This window comes from Doryrhamphus excisus, chromosome 17 (genome assembly GCF_030265055.1).
Source record: "Doryrhamphus excisus isolate RoL2022-K1 chromosome 17, RoL_Dexc_1.0, whole genome shotgun sequence".
NCBI classification, from domain to species: Eukaryota; Metazoa; Chordata; class Actinopteri; order Syngnathiformes; family Syngnathidae; genus Doryrhamphus; species Doryrhamphus excisus.
The window spans coordinates 1408953-1426542 of NC_080482.1; the positions used below are offsets into that span (position 1 = coordinate 1408953).

The 17590-nt window shown below is 41.1% G+C and overlaps 1 protein-coding gene across 6 annotated transcripts in view; it reads right to left on the bottom strand.

The window, feature by feature from the left end:
- LOC131105249 (RNA-binding motif, single-stranded-interacting protein 3-like) overlaps window positions 1-17590 on the bottom strand; it is a 166447-nt gene that overhangs the window by 62601 nt on the left and 86256 nt on the right. For 5 of the 6 annotated variants that reach the window (XM_058053170.1, XM_058053174.1, XM_058053171.1 and 2 more), the window contains 3 exons: window positions 17158-17336; window positions 9502-9560; window positions 264-355 (listed from right to left, as the gene is read on the bottom strand). In XM_058053170.1, coding sequence (XP_057909153.1) covers window positions 264-355; window positions 9502-9560; window positions 17158-17336 — 330 coding nt within the window. Of the gene's footprint in view, window positions 1-263; window positions 356-9501; window positions 9561-17157; window positions 17339-17590 lie in introns of all 6 variants that reach the window. The other variant, XM_058053176.1, reaches the window with a different exon arrangement.

Sequence of the window (17590 nt, forward strand, 5' to 3'; positions counted from 1 at the left end):
TGACAGCCCTTAAAACTGGCATGATAAAAATGCCATGTTCATATTTTTCAATGGACACTCACCTGTACTCAACCATGTTCGATCCATCACTACATATGTATTTAATAATCAATAGCCACCATTTAAATCCAAATCTATAGTCTCTTGCCATTCAGTGAATAACAGGAAAGCATCTTTTCTCCATGTGAGACAACAGTGCCCCCAAAAAGCCAAACTGACAAGACAAGACGGGTTTGCCGAGTAAAAGGCGTCAACAATCTTACCTTTGCCATCTGTGCCTGGACCCCACTGGCTTTGAGCGAAGCCACGGCTTTCTGGGCAGCTGCGGGGCTGTCAAAGTCCACAAAGCCATAGCCTGCACACCAACATCCAAAGAAGAAACGGCAGATGAATAAGACGATGACGCTAATGAAATCCACAACAAAGGCTGCCAATATGATGTGGAGGCTGTTCTGCACTAGTTCTTTGTGTTTTAACGCTGCATTAATCCGCTAAATGTGTCACAATCAAGTCAGCTCACGTCTTTAAGGAACAACGCTAGTCCTCCCATTAAGCGTGTTTGAGCACAGAGCATCAACACAGTCACTCCTGTTAGCTTGTTTACATCCAGGACTTGGATAATATTGGCTCCACTTTCTCGTTGCATTTTAAATGGAAAAATGTCAGCTGTGATGTTTTGAATTAAACGCTTTTTCAGACCAAGCCGTGAAGGTGTGTCGGGAATATTGACCTTGATAGCTTGATATTTAAGAGACTACAATGTACAAAAGTTTGGTTCAAGTTGTTGTGGTACACATATTTTTTTAGCACTTTGATTCCTCGTGTTTTGGGCTAGCAACTACATTTGCCTTTACGGGTGAGCTGATTGGGTAGTAATGGTAATGGTAATGGTAATGGTAATGGTAATGGTAATGGTAATGGTTTTATTTCATTTGAACATGCATCAGATTCCAATTGAGTGCATCCCATAATCAGTTCCCAGTTCCACATGTCCAAAAGGAGTAGGAAGAAGCAAAGCTTATTAAATCCTACCCCTCCATCTGGTACTTTTACAATCAGTAACTGTTACATTTGTTCACTTCCTGCTTTCCATAATACAATACTATACTTATATACCAACAGAACCCAACAAACCCAAACAATGGAATACCGTTCCTAATTTTTGAGTCAAGGTTTCTTCTGGACCTTTTGTTGTACCCTGACCCTGTTACATTTGTTCACTTCCTGCTTTCCATAATACAATACTATACTTATATACCAACAGAACCCAACAAACCCAAAAAATGGAATACCGTTCCTAATTTTTGAGTCAAGGTTTCTTCTGGACCTTTTTTTGTACCCTGACCCTGTTACATTTGTTCACTTCCTGCTTTCCATAATACAATACTATACTTATATACCAACAACAAACCCCAAAAAAATGAATACCGTTCCTAATTTTTGAGTCAAGGTTTCTTCTGGACCTTTTGTTGTACCCTGACCCTGTTACATTTGTTCACTTCCTGCTTTCCATAATACAGTACAAGATTTTGTTTTTTGGGTTTTTTTTTAAATAATGTACCTCGTACCAAAGTAGGAGGTGAAATGACCATACAATGACCTTTACAATCAGTAACTGTTACATTTGTTCACTTCCTGCTTTCCTGATATTGTTTTTTACATTTTTTTTATTTTATTAAATTTTATTTATTTTTTTTAAGTTCTTTTATTGTTTAGAAAAATAAGCATAACAGATCCCCTTCAATTTGGGGCGATTTGATGATCCTGACATGTGAAAGCGATTATCCAGCGATCGTATCGACCTCCGTAAGGGTCTGAAATTCAGCCACTTTTACGTAACTTTTGCTCTGCCAGACGAATGGCTAAAATCAAGCTAAGGCAGAGTTAAAGCTAGCAGGGGCAAAGAGCCAGAGTGAAAACATGGAGTCCATGGCGTCGGGCATCATCCATCATCCATCATAATTATATTAAATATGTAAAAGCAACTACTGAAATAGTTTTGTTACCACCCTGAAGGCATTATCTTGACAGCCCTGGACTATATAACCACTATTGTAGTAAAATACTGTAGTGTATGTACTGTACGTTACTGTAGCATCTGGGGTTGCAGACCAAGACATACGTAGGCGATGTCTCACAGCTTGAGTGGCTCAATTTAGAGGAGATATTGAATAAAAGTCAAAAGAGCACAAAAAGATCAACTGGCTGAGCAGTAGGTGTGAATGACATCATCGCCATGGCTCGTGTCATCGTGTGCAAAGGGTCCGTGGACACAATGAACCGGGCTGAGGGGATGCTTGTGGAGGACCGTGTTTATGAAGTAGGCTGATAAAAAAAGATGCTGGCACCCTTGAGTTGAGCTAGGCGGGAGAATAATTGGAAAGCAACGCGGCTTTGAAGCCCGGCTGTTGTTTTGAGCGGGCTTCATGTTAACACAATTAAATGGTCTATTTTACAAAAGCCTGTAAACATACCGATGTAAACATACAATCATGGAAAAATAGGATACCACCTTGTTTATTCAGTCACTTTAATGACTGGTAGAAAAGTAAATGTGCTTGGAAAATATAATGGGAACAATAAAAATATCCAATAAGGGTTTGATTTATTTATTTCCAAGCTTTTCTTGATAATAACCAAAATCACTTGTGTTTTTACATCAATAGCTTTGGCTTTGTACTGCCATAATATAAATATATAGCTATATTTTGTTGTCATCCTTATATTTGTCCAAACACATGCATTAAAACAAACAAGTGAAGGCCTAATAATTTTTTTTTATTAAACAGAGAATACATTTCCCTTCGCTCTTTTTTCTCACTGAAAGACACACAAACACACAACAGACACACAACATCTGTTTTTGCCTCTTTTTTCCAAAATGGTGGCTTGAATGATATTGCTGATAAGCAGATTCTTTTTTTTTAATTGTTCAAAGGCGGAAAGCTGCTTTCACAGCAAGATCTTCCCCGCACACAAATATTTATGCTATCGCTAATGAGAAACTCATCATTTGGCCAGCCTAAACAACACAAACACACACACACATTCTCTCTTATAATGTGATATGCCAAAAACTGGAACAAACATGCCGATGAACATGCATGCATATTCTTGTAATATTATAAATATATGGAAGTATGCATACAGCATCTGTATATATCTAATTAGGGACATTTAATAAAGACTGCACACATGCAGTCTCCAGTTTCCATCAGCTGTCATGCAGTGAAATTAGCGTTGCATATATCCAAAATGTGCTGGAGTTTACTTTGCATAGAATCCCGCCGCTATTAGATGAGTCATTCCCATTAGTCAGGAAAGCGCTACCGTTGATGCCAGTTCTTTTTCACCATGTGATGTGCAAGTGGTTTTCCAGTCAAAAGGGACTGCACAGGTTGTTTGTGTCGTCACATGGAATAATAAAATGGTAAAATAAATTCCACCTACAAGCTTCGTACAAGGAATCATCCACTTGACAAGTTTGTTGTTATTTAGTACAATTTCCAACAAAGAATAATAAAGGAAATGCAAAAAAGTTTGTATTGTGTTCGTGGGTAACAACACCCCCCCGTGAATTAATTTAAAGCGTAATTCTGGTCAATAAACACGATAATCACTGGAGAACTAGTTACCGCACGTGTCGGCGGAAGAATACGCAGATGAATACATGGATGACTGCTCAGCCACACGGTGGAGGAATAGCACCAGCAACTTTACACTTCATTAGGTTTCCCAAGCGGAGGAGGAGACTCGCCAACCAGTATTGGCGCTCGTTTGGCCTCAACCGACTGTCACGGCCATCGTTAAGGATCATTGAGTTAAGATTGTTAAGATCGTTAAGATCGTTAAGATCGTTAAGATCGTTAAGATCGTTAAGATCATTGAGCGGCTGGACGGCTCACGGATTGTGTTTGCTGTTTCAAGTAGATCTGGAAGGACCAGGGGAAGCTATGCTGTCTCTTTTACAAAAATTAAGTTCTAGTTTAAGTTAAGGTTTTGGATTTGTGACTTACACGCCATAAAACATGCTAGCTGCAATTTTGCTTGGTGCGTCCATGTTTGAAAAGTCTCCCAAAAGCGAGTGAAAAGCTGTGATGTTTGAGCATTTGAGAGCATTCATCTCGACCACAGGCATGACTGCTAAAGACTTTTCTTCTTCCCGGGGAAGGATTGGGTGCATTTACTTCATATTCAAATGAAAGGTAACAAAAATTTCATTCATTCATTCATTCATTTTCTACCGCTTTTTCCTCACGAGGGTCGCGGGGGGTGCTGGAGCCTATCCCAGCTGTCTTCGGGCGAGAGGCGGGGTACACCCTGGACTGGTCGCCAGCCAATCACAGGGCACATATAGACAAACAACCATTCACACTCGCATTCATACCTATGGACAATTTGGAGTGGCCAATTAACCTAGCATGTTTTTGGAATGTGGGAGGAAACCGGAGTACCCGGGCAAAACCCACGCATGCACGGGGAGAACATGCAAACTCCACACAGAGATGGCCGAGGGCGGGGACCGAACCCTGGTCTCCTAGCTGTGAGGTCTGCGCACTAACCACCAGACCGCCGTGCCGCCCTACAAAAATTTCATTTAATAATAAATAAAAGTGACTAAGAAGTATTTGAAAACAATTTTTTTTAACCCAAGTGAATTATTAATCTACTTTTCATGTTATCCTCTCAACTAGCAACTTGTATTAAAATAACAAAAACAACCTCCAAAGGAGTTGGTGCCCCACCAGCCATGACCCCGGCCCCACGTCGCTGCCTTCTACTCATCACTCAAAGAGAGACGTGAATTTTTAAATTGTATTTGTCTCTCTCTGTGGGGGGGTTAGAGGCTAAGCATGGCAGCCAAAACAAATGTCTGTAGCCGTTGGGGAGTCAAGGTTACTTTGGCTTGACAACTTTCCCTCCATCCAAATCGAAATCTAGAATGCAACTCAACGTAGCTTTACGTCCATTTAAAAAAAATACTCTGAGTGAAATAAAATTGCCACCCAGAACACTTAGGACACTTTTTATGCAGATTGGAAAAATGAAAGGATGTGAAATTTCATCTGGCTCAGTTAACCCTAACAAATATAAAACAACAACAATAAAACCCCAAATCATTTTATTATGAAGCGCATGCATGTGAATACACAGGGACACCGACGTAAACGCAGATACACAAGCACATGCATACACAGAAGAATAAAAACCCAGGCCCCTATCTAATCTCTTCAGCTCTCGGCATTCCTGGCCTCGGCTCATTAGAACGGCGACCCGGTGCCGAGGAAGAGGAAGCAGGAGAAACTAAGAGGAAAACGTTGGGAGGTGACAAACGCAGGAAGAAAGCGCAGGCAAGAATGAGATGAGCAGTAAGAGAACGAGATATGCAAAGGACAGTCAGGAGACGCTGAGGGGACGCTGAGGGGGGGGGGGGTGATTGTCTTTGGAAATGGAAATCCTTCTAAATCTAAAGTGGATTCCTGTCCCTTCCCGCCTCCCTCCTCTGCTCCGTGCCCTGTCTTGCTCCCAGTACACCAAAAGTACCCGAAGACCGTCAGTGTGTTCAAACCGAGGACACCGGTTGAGATTCGGAGTTATCGTTATTTTGTTTCTGGTATTTACTTTATTTCATTCATTGAGTGGAGCCTCCAAAAATGAACACAATCTGCTCCATTTTTTAACCTTGAAAAATAAAATGATCTGTTCCGGGGTTAAAATGTTGTCATTGAGCTTTATTTTGCAGGCAATAGTCCAAGTGTTATTGAAACCTTTTTTAAGCTGCTGTATAGATAGGCGGCTGCACAGAGGGTACTAACGTTGGGAAATACTGCAAACATTATACTGTTAATTACATGTATTGGCAGCTAATGATAGCGATTTGGCCAAGTTTAGCTACTAACATTAGCTTTTTTTTTTTTTAATGTACAGTAGTCCCTTGCCTCGTGACGGTTCAAATGTCACAGCTTCACTTAATCACCATTTATCAAAAATATATGAATAAATACATCAATAAATCAGTAAAATATTAACAAATTCTACCTATTAACTAATAACTATTAACTATTTCCAAGCATAAAAACGGCTAAATGACTGCAATTCTGGTCAGACGTGCTACTATGCAGTACTCTTCGAGGTGACCATGTGTCAGTAGTTACTCTGACGTTGGGTGAGACACACAAGCACCAGACTTGATTGGATTATCTCACAACAGGCAAAATAATCCCGAATATAACACAGACTATGGTTGCAACCTCAACACACAGAAAGCTAAAACTTAGCTCTGAACCGCGACATCACTTCCTGTCCGTCCTGCCTAACCAAGCTGTTGATTGGAAAAGATAAGAATTGCAAGTCACGCTTTCAGCCCCCCCGTCGAACACGAAAGGGGGGTCAAGACGCCTTCGGTTTCCAGCCATCATCAAGACGCCTCTACTTTAATGACAGGGACGTATTGAACGGCTAAGTCTCATGCGGCAAATTTTGATGCGCTCGGTGACACTGCATTCTGACGTCTGGTCTGGTCCTTCCTTTCAGATAAAAATCACAAAAAGCAAACGTAGAGTTAATTATTTGATGTTCGGTGAGCTGAGCTCTCCAAAGACTCCTGAGGACGCATGACACATCTCGGATGTTACGTGCAACTATAGAAGATGTTTTCCCTACAAATGTTGGTCATATATATATGTACATTAGGGTGCATCAAAAAACACAATTATTGAATTTTGATATGGCTGGGTACTAAAAGTGTTCCAATATATGTAGAAACAACACATACAAAATATTTTTCCAATACATGATTATTTAGGGGTGCCACCATACATCTGTTTTTGTGGAATAAAGTGGTGAACAGTGCTCACTGGTCGCCATTAATTGTTATTTAAATATGTTACTATTGCCCCTTGTGTTTACAATAAAATACAAATAAAATAAAAAAACAAAGTGTTTAAACTTTATATGTATGTCAAATATCCATCACTGCTACATAAAATTCAGGGTAAGGCCGTGTGAACATGGCCCATTTACTGCCATTCATTTTGTCAATAGGACAAATGAATAGAAAATCTTGAAAGTTGAATTCTGAGAAATACCCAATCTGCCCAAAGACAAAACAAATATATTTACTTTAATAACCCTATAAAAATCATGTTGTATAGAAGTTCATTGTACTCAACATTTCCAGGTCAACTTTTTGGCAATTAGACTAGAAATTGCGCATTTTCCAAAATTTTACAAAAGTTTATGTGTGAGGTGGCACCCCTAAATCTCAATGGATTTCCTCAAAAGACATTTTTATGTTCATTAGAAATAAATGAAATGCCAGCCAAATTGATATTATGAAATTCAAATTTCCCATTCAAATTTGATGCACCCTAATGTATATATATATGTATAATATATAGTTCTGAACTCCTTTCACCCAGTTTCTAACGTATGTGACTAAACTCGTGTGCTAAAGTATGAAATTGAACTTGAAAACACAGATGGCCTTTAAAAAAAAAAAACCAACAATACCGAAACAGCAGACTGATCTGATCCGTCTCCATCTGTCAGTCTTTTGTCTAAGTCAAATCTTGCCGAAAATGAAGAGGCTGTCTGCTAAATCATCACTTTCAAAGGGTACCCTTCCTTTTCTCTGTCAGCCTTGGGCTATTTTTACCCGCTCTCCCCGACTTCCGTGGACCCCCCTCCCTTCCCATGAGAAACCTCTGTGCCAATTTATACTCTCTTAGTCACGCTAAGCACTTATCTAGTCCCAGCTGAATGCCTTTGCAATCAAACCAACACTTATTCAGTGGTAAGGCATTCTAATGGCTAACTGATAATGGAATTCATTGTAAATTAACAACAGTTTAAAACATACATGAAGTCAACATTGCAAGCTATAAAATTGCTAAAAAGGACCTTGGCTGCGGCAGCTGTTTCATTTTGTGCGTGAAAGTCAATTAACTGCATTAATTTATGGCTGGATTAATGGGATTACATCTCAAACTGTCTTTCTGATTGCATATTATGTTGTTAATGTGGAAAATATACTACAGTTTGGGACAATGATGGGTGAAAATAAATAAGAGTATTGACAATGCTTCAGTAGGACGACTTTGTTTATGGGATGTATCGACGGTAGCAAAAACAGACGGACAGTTTGTTCTCGCTTGCTTGATCTTGAGTACTGACTGATTAAGAATGACATTTACAGATACTGAGGGGTGTTAGATTTCACATCGGTAATGTTAGACCTAAAAATATTACCCGTGCCCTGCTTTAGTGATGCTGTTGGGAGATTCAGTGTAGTACTTTGAAGTACATCAAATATGAAATCAATGTGCAGTCTCACGACTGGCACAAAAACCCTGAATTCCACGATTTTACGATTCACAGCGCATCAAAGACTGTTATTTGTAGACCATTGTTGTGTCAACATCGTCATGTCCATCATGCGTCCTCACTGTGTGGCAAACATAGCCTCTTCAATTAAATCAATCCAAACATTTTAGCCGTTTTTCTTTGTTTTTCTTCAAAGTGAGCATCGAATAGAATTGGAATGTTCGTCTGGGTTTCCATCGATGCTGGAGACGCCAACCCTAGACGTACGCAACTACCTAATTAGGAGGACTGCAAGGTAAAAAGTGACCCTTGTGGTGCTTTCAAATACAACATCGGAGTAATAATCTCTGATCCCTGCCATCAGTATCAATAAGACGGAGCTTCCTTATTTACTATTGCGGTTGATTATATGGAATCTATTTAGTTATCTCTAAAAAAAACTACGTTTTTGAGCGCCACCATGCAGAAGAAGGACAGGCCTTTGTGTGTTTTTTTAAAGTAGATGAGCACAATCATTGATTAGTGCTTTGCTCAGACCACTTCAACAATCAAAGGGACCCTCATGGGAAGACCCTCATCACTACAAGAAGTCTTTGTGCGTCAATGCTAAAGTCATCAAATCTGCTCTTTATTTGAATAACATTCATATATTCTAAAAAAAACGTCATACGTTCATTGTCATTATCATCAAGATACACAGAGTTGATATAAAAACTCATTAAATGCTTCAAAATATCGAAATTGTTGATTTTACGATTGGCATAAAAAAATCTGAATGTTTATTTATTGAGTTAGTTTGGACATTAAAACTAAACGATAAGCAATGCCACACTGGTTGATTTAGTTCAGTGCTTCTCAATTATTTTCTGTCATGCCCCCCCCCCCCACCTCCTGGAGGGACAGACAAAATGACAAGAAAATGGAAAGCATACAAGCATATTCAAGAGCAAACTGCATTTTGACTACTATAAATTTGTACATGTTGGTAGGTCTGCATTGAAATGAAAGCCTCTCACCTTCCCCCGATAGTTCCCTGCTGTTTCCCTAGTTCCCCGCCCCACTGTTTGAGAAGCATGATTAGTGTATCGTTACGCTACAATAATTAATACCTCATGAAAACCCTTGGCCTTTGTGTGCCTTCCTGTGCTACGGGAGATCCAGAGCATACCGACTCACCTTTACACTGATTGGTGTTCTTGTCCAGGATGGCCTTTGTAGAAACTATTTTCCCGTATCTGTGAAAACACCAAGACAACGTTGTTATTAACATTCAATTAGTCCAACATTGGAAGCCATCAGTGAGATATCATAACTCCTGTCCTGTTTTGATTTATGACCCCCAGACAGTAACAACATTGATGACCTCTGACTTTGTGCAAAGGACGGCCTCAAGGTCGTCTCTGAAAAGCTGAAAAGCGGGGGCTCATTTTCAGTAGAAATCACATATTTGCAGCTCTGAAGTCATTCCAAAAGGACTCTTTTTATTTTGTGCCAGTGCTAAATAAATGGAGCAATAATGAAACATCAAACTCATTAGCTGGTTTACCATTGGATTTGACGGATGTCTTTGAGAGGCCGACTCTTTCCTGGTTATGCGGAGATCAGAGGTCAAAACGCAAATAAATTGCATGTACGTTTGAATGTTAATACAAAAATTATTTTCAACATGAATGCATGAATGTGAGCGTGGTGGGAATGGTTGTTTGTCTATATGTGCCCTCTGATTGGCTGGCCACCAGTACTGGTTAATACTGGTTAGTTAATAGTTGTATATGTATTGTCCGTGCTCCAAACTATACAGAACTATACAGTACACATTATTCAGCTAAGGGCTGAACATTAGCTCTGTTTGTGAGAAACTCGTTGAAGATGCTCGTGAGGAACGGAGGTGGCAAATGTGAAATATTAGAAATGTGTGAGGAGAGAAAGAGTAGTCAGTCAAAAGATAACCTGAGACAGTGACAGCGAGCAGGAAGCGATAGAGAGATAGTACGTGGTGTTTAATAAAGAACAGATCATTTAGCTGTCACCGGCAGGAGCATCTCTGTCAGCGAACACAGTCGCCCGCCTGACAGCCTCACATCGAACTCTATTGGGACGGCAGACTTTGGAAGTACAAACAGAAAAAAAAGCATTTTAAAAAGGCTGCAATCACACGCAAAGTGGCATCTAAGCAGCTTATGATCTCGAAATTGGAGATGGAATGCACTATTTCTGCGAGTCAAAGATGAAATATTCTGACAATGTTCATTCCGCACACATTTTCCATCGTGATCCACGATATTTTAGGGCAGGGGTGCTCACACTTTTTCAGCATGCGAGCTACTTTTAAAATGACCGAGTCAAAATGATCTACCCACTACAAAAATGCAAAACATCTATTTATTTTCAAATGTATTGAGGATTATTTGTACGTACAATGTATGTTGATGTACCTTACATAACCAAATGAGCCAATATTGCAAAACACACATAATTAACTATTAAATTTTTTTGTAATTACCTGAGTTTACTTTGATGACTTGCACTGAATTGAACCAGCCAGGGATGCATAGTCCGGACAGTAGCTGCTGATAGCCAGCCTCAAGCACACTTCCAAATGTTTATCAGTCATGGATAATATCCGTATCACAATATCCGTATAATATTCCATATCCGTATGGAAGTGATGTGTTTTTTGCCTTTTTACTTGGTCCAGTTTTTGCCTTTTTACTTGGTCCAGCTCCTTCACTCATTTTAGTGACCATAAACTTTAGCGAGGGCTTAAAATCTCGCAATTCGCCGACTAGCTTAGCACTTTGCATCGTTGTTTACGCATGAGCGGTGACCTAAAGGTCAAAATTCAGTTGTCATCTGACTGGTTGTCCTGTATGTCAATCAAGTAACGGGGATGGATGATAGGCTGACATCGTAAGTTCTGCTGCACTTAGAGACGTCGTTTGATTTGATTGGTCGCCCGAAGGGCAACATTCAGTTGTCATCTGAATGGCTGCCCTGTATATCAATCAAGTGACGGCATTGATGCTGGGATGATATTTTTTTAATGTCACGCCGCGATCGACCAGCGATCGACCAGTACCACCTCCGCGATCGACCGGTAGCTCGCGATCGACTTAATGAGCACCCCTGTTTTAGGGTATGTACAAATACAGGCTGAAATCAAGCATGATGTTTGTCAGGACACTTTGACTGAAGTTGTGGCGTTTAGTAAACAATATCTTTGGCCTGCGGTTCGGGGCGAGAGCCAAACAACGCAGGCGTGGATGACACAAGGCTGGACGAACCGCCCGCCCGCACGTTTTTACGCAGACGCCAACACGCACGCATGCCGTCACAGATGAAAATCACCAAAGCGGTAATCACGCACTTTACACGTACCATCTGGCAATGCCCGGCTTTTTGTTTACTTCTGCCTCCATGTAATTCAAACACGACGTGTGTGTGGTGTAAACACCTACGGTGCACGTGTGAATGAGTGAGGCAGGACACGCAAGCACATTACATGTGGGTGTGTTACCTTGAAATGGTGCGACTGCGTGCGTGTACGTATTTATGGGGTGACGAATGCATGCAAAGACCTCATTCACCATCAATGTTTTGGCAGGTTGTTTTTTCAGAGCAGGAAAGCGAAACCACTGTGTGTTTGCGTGTTGGTGTGTGTTTGCATGTGTGCGTTTCTGTGTGTGAAAAATGGAGCAGCAGTAAAAGAGAGAAGCAGATACCCGGCATGACACATTAGGATTCTAGAAACAATATATTCACACTTGTCTCTTTTCACAAAGTGGAAAACGCACACAGCATATGTTGAAGGTGTTTCTGTTATCCTCGGATAAATGCACCTTGTCTTGAAAGTTAGGAGTTAGGAATAAAGTGGAGAGGAAATAAGGAACGATGGACGGTTGCCAGAACACGACCTATTATAACGAACTTGCACGTTCCGGATGTCAATCAATGGGAACAACAGTTTTGGAAAGCTTAGCAGTGATATTGTAGCGTGGAAATGAAGACGGCTCTTTCTGCAGTGACGAGGCCGGAATAACGTACAGCTAAATTCCGTGCTCAAGTACAACCGGAATTCTTGTATTGATTCGAGCGGCGGATGCGTGGAGGTACTGAAATAACATTGACCTGCCCTTCATCTTCACATGCGATGCTAATAGAAATGTTCAGATAGTGTGCTTACCAGATACCTCCATAGATTAACAAGGACCAAGAGGGTCAGGGTTATCCATTACTTCCCTGCGTACCAAATAAAGGCTGAGTAAAAAGATTCTCAGGGGGTTTCGAGCGTCTACGTTGTATTTACTGGATATTTAGCTTAATTGAAGACGACATCGTGTCAAGTGTTCTTGGAAAATAAATGATACAATTCTGTTTTGGACGTATTGAGACCCACATTGAGAATGTTTCAGAGAAAATAAAAGCGTACTGGAGTTGCCCGGTCGCTCCACTAAAGCAATGGATTATTTACGGCCTGGACACGTATATTTTACCGCTAGGTCAAGTCAATGAAAGAGTAAACAGAAACAATGTTCTAGTACAGGGGTGGGCAAACTATGGCCCGGGGGCCACATCCGGCCCGCCAAGTGATTGAATACGACCCGCCTGTTCTTTTTAAAGTATTTCATTTAAATTTACCGTAGAACCTGGCATCATGGCTTGAGCCAACCTTTTGATGGTTTAAGTAGCTGTTTTATCAATATTGTTATTTGATGTGGTCTGTTGTTTACAAAGTGCTCCTGAAAAAAGGGACACAAGCACAATAAAAAAAATAAAAAATAAAAAATTAATAAAAAAATTAAAAAAAATAAAAACAAAAAATATTAATTCATTCATTCGCCGGGGTTGCTGGAGCCTATCCCAGCTGTCTTGGGGCAAGAGGCGGGGTACACCCTGGACTGGTGGCCAGCCAATCACAGGGCACATATAGACAAACAACCATTCACACTCACATAAAATAAACATATTTAAATAATAATAAATTTAATTTATAACGCACTTTACATCAAATGAATGACCTCAAACTGCACATATAGCAGATTGCATGACACTTTTACAGATACAATAATTCCAGGTGGACAGTTACGTGTAAAAAACATAATAGTCTGGCCCCCCCTCGTCAATTTTATTAAACCAATGCGGCCCGCGAGTCAAAAAGTTTGCCCACCCCTGTTCTAGTATCACATCATGACACTGAACAATACATCTTTTTGGTATGTATGTATTATATATAGCATAGCTGGGAGCACTTCCTGCTTCCCAGCATGCTTTGCCAAACTATTTAATGTTATGTCAGTTGTTGATTGTGATACGGTGTAGTATTTGTATATTTGCTCATCTGTTGGTGTTTATGGTTTTGACCTCTGATCCCATCAGCTCTTTAAATACGGATGCCGCATTCATGAGTCCCTTTGCAGGGACCTTCTAGGGCAGTGGTGGGCAAACTACGGCCCGGGGGCCACATGCGGCCCACTAAGCGTTTGAATCCGGCCCACCAGTTGCTTTATAGTATAGTTTAAGTATTTCAACTTTTAACATACAAACTGGCAACATGACTTGCAAGTATTATTTATTAAAAAAAAAAAAAAAATGTTCAACGAAAATGATAAGCATTAAAATAGTGTGTGTGTTAAATATATGTTGGCCCCCCGGGACAATTTTGTTAACTCAATGCGGCCCACGAGTCAAAATATTTGCTCACCACTGTTCTAGGGTGAAGTAGCGTCGTGGAAATGGAGGAGTTGAGGCAGAGTTCAGGACACACATTTCTCCTTAAGGTGGAATCCGTAAACCACAAACCGCGTAAAAGTGTGCGTATGCACGTTTTGGGTTTCTGGGGTAGGTTTAGTTGGATTTCCACACATATTTTTTATAGATGAGGCCCGGAACTCAGCTCAATCAATGAAGTAGGGGGGAAAGTCACAGTTGATGAACTACGCTGCCAATGAGGACGCCGTATAGCTTCATGTTAGAACTTTCCATCTATCCCTTTAAGAGTTATCCATATGCACTGGGGAGGATTTTGCGGTAGTAATCATTTTTATTGATTCTCATATTGATACATTTTTGTATATTTTTTTATTTTCTTATTTCATGTCTGGAGGGGGGGCGGCACGGTGGTCTAGGGGTTAGCGCGCAGACCTCACAGCTAGGAGACCAGGGTTCAATCCCACCCTCGGGCATCTCTGTGTGGAGTTTGCATGTTGCATGCGTGGGTTTTCTCCGGGTACTCCGGTTTCCTCCCACATTCCAAAAACATGCTAGGTTAATTGGCCACTCCAAATTGTCCATAGGCTATGAATGTGAGTGTGAATGGTTGTTTGTCTATATGTGCCCTGTGATTGGCTGGCGACCAGTCCAGGGTGTACCCCGCCTTACGCCCGAAGACAGCTGGGATAGGCTCCAGCACCCCCCGCGACCCTCGTGAGGAAAAGCGGTAGAAAATGAATGAATGAATGAATGAATGTCTGGAGGGCATTTAGACGGTCATTTGGTTTCCTATGCTCTTTTAAAAAAATTTAGGGGTGCTCCATCGATCAATGTATGCAATCGGTATTGGTGGATTTCACTCATGGATCGGTATCGCCATCATAAAACCCAAATGGGAGCATCCCGAATAGTTTCCATTCCCGGACAGACTGATAGAGTTGATACTATTGCTCTCGGTGGAAGCTTTACATTCCACTCACATTCTTCCTGCTCTGTTCCCAGACGTTAAAAGTGTGTCCACGGTTTGGGCTACCAAGGGGGTGATTGGAAATGTCAGCTGACAACAGCACTTTTCCCTGACACTCTTAGAACTGGCACAAAGACAGAAAGGAGGGGGGGTACTAGTGGGACAGGGCAGACAGTGAGATGAGAAAGATGGCAAAATGTGAAGGCAGACAGTCTTGCTGGCGGGTTGACGGGCACAAAAAAAGCCATGGTGGTAAAAATAAAGCGATGAAGTTAAAAGAGTGTGTTTATTTCCGTGGCAGCAGGAGACTGTCCTGTTCTTTATTCACACAAGTCTGTCAGTGTGAACGTGCATGTGGTGGTGCTTTTTTTGGACTGTGTTTTCCTTGCTTGTTGGCTGTGTTGTGCACACACACACACACACACACACACACACACACGGGTCAAATGTGCACGCCATGGCCTTGAGTGACAGGAAAGAGCCACTCTGTGTATTTCCGAAAGCCGGAAAAGACTTGGGAAGCCGAGGCTGAGGCGGCGACCCAAAAGTACACACACAGGCCGCCTCCCACAGTGACCTTTTCCGAAATGTTACTGGCCACTTGGCACAGTGACTGGGGCTCTAATGAAACTTTTATTGGTCCCCATTTCTCACCCCGTTTCTCCAAAACGCCTCCAGGGCTAAGCTGAAATATTGCAGTCTTGAGCTGCAGAAGGGCAAAGTATGGTTGGCGTGTGTGTGTGTGTGTGTGTCTGTGTGTGTGTGTGTTACACTCTTCTGATTTTAATATAATTTTTTTTGCATAATATATTAAAATTGCCAAGGAGACAGTTTTTATATGAAGACTGTTAAAGAAAATTGTAACCTCTCGGATTACAAGTCATAAAACTGTGTTATAGACATAGATGGAGGATAATTAATATCTATGATTATGTTTCATTTTGGAGAGGAACCATCGACACGGTCCGATGCGTACACACACGAGTGGACTTGGGTGTGATTCCCTTTCCTTTCTGGTCTGAAGTCCCACTGAGCATTGAAGCCATGTCTTGTTTGTTGTCCTATTGCTTCTATTCTGCTGTTTTATTGCAATTTCTCCAACTTTGTGGATTATTTCCCCTGTGATTTCAACTTGTTCTTATTATTTCTGTTTAGGACGGTGCATGCTGTCACTAATTACTTGCCGCAGGAGTAATCGCATTAATTGTCACGTTTTTATTACACACAGAAACATAGTTGTGCAGGGAATGGTCATGCTAGGGGTTTGACTTTAGAATAATTAAACGTATTATGAAGTGTGTCAGCTCTCATAACATTGGATAATGTTGTTATAATAATGGTGCATGTGTAATTATGCACTTCATTATGTGATAATGTTGCATTTTGCAATAACTTGTTACATGTTGTTACATGTTACATGCAGGTAGCCTATTTTCTAAAAACTAAAACTCGGAAATATTTTAATCAATATCACATATATAACATATCAGAAAGTGCGCATGACAATATAAAAGCACAGCAGGCTCCGTCTACAAGCAACAATACTTTCCAGGACTCAACATAAGGACTCATCCCAGTGCCATTTTTACTTCCTTTACATTTTACTGTATGGAAAATATTCTATTTCATATATGCATGGTTTAAAATAACCCTGTTACTTGTGGCTGTGTCATTTTAACGTATTAGTAGAACAAATGAGAAAATGAATTGGCTGCAAGGCCAGGCACATTTTCGTTACAAACATGAACTGGGGAAATGATCTTTCCCATATTGGCCATATTGGCCATTGCCAAAGCCATCACGTCAAATCGGCTCATCATATTTCTGCCGGAATTAGCTTTAAATGCAATACAATCGAATCTCCACTCCAGCTAATTTCATAGCCATTAACACGGAGAAAATACAGCAGAGTGCTTTGTGTGTGGAGGAACCAGGGCAGAGGGGAACGGATGGGTTCGGCCCAGCTGGGCTGTGTTATTTCCTCTCAGGAAGCACAGAGGTGGAACATGGAGGTCAAGTGCAAACTGTTGATACTCATTACAAGCTGCCATCGGAGTCACGCAAAACTAATCTATCTGAGCGCAAGTGACGAGGAATGGGCGTGGACACTTGCGCTAAAGAACGCATCAGACAGAAGAGAAGGGAACAGAACTCACGGCTGGCAGAGTTTGATGAGGTCTTGGTCGGTGGTGGCTGGTGGCAAGCCTCTTATGTAAAGGTTGGTCTTACTTAGTTGCTCCACCAAACCTCCTCCTTGACCCCCGCCGCCTCCTCCTCCTCCTGTGGTGCTGGGGCTGGGCGGAGCCATGGGCGGAGGGGGAGGAGCATAGGACTGCTGCAAAGACAAAGTACAAAAAATATTATAATGTTGTCATTATAGAATAGAAAACAATTTCTCTAACTTGTGGATTACATCGCTAGCTTCACCTTTTGCCAACTGGCTGTTTTGCAGATTTATTTTAAGTGCAATTTTGATGTGTTTTGTGTTCTGTGTCCTTGTGGTGTATTAGAGTGATCTACCAGTGCTCTGTTGTATGTGTCTGTGATTGTATTTACGACTGCTACCAGTAGAGGGCGTTGTAAATGCAT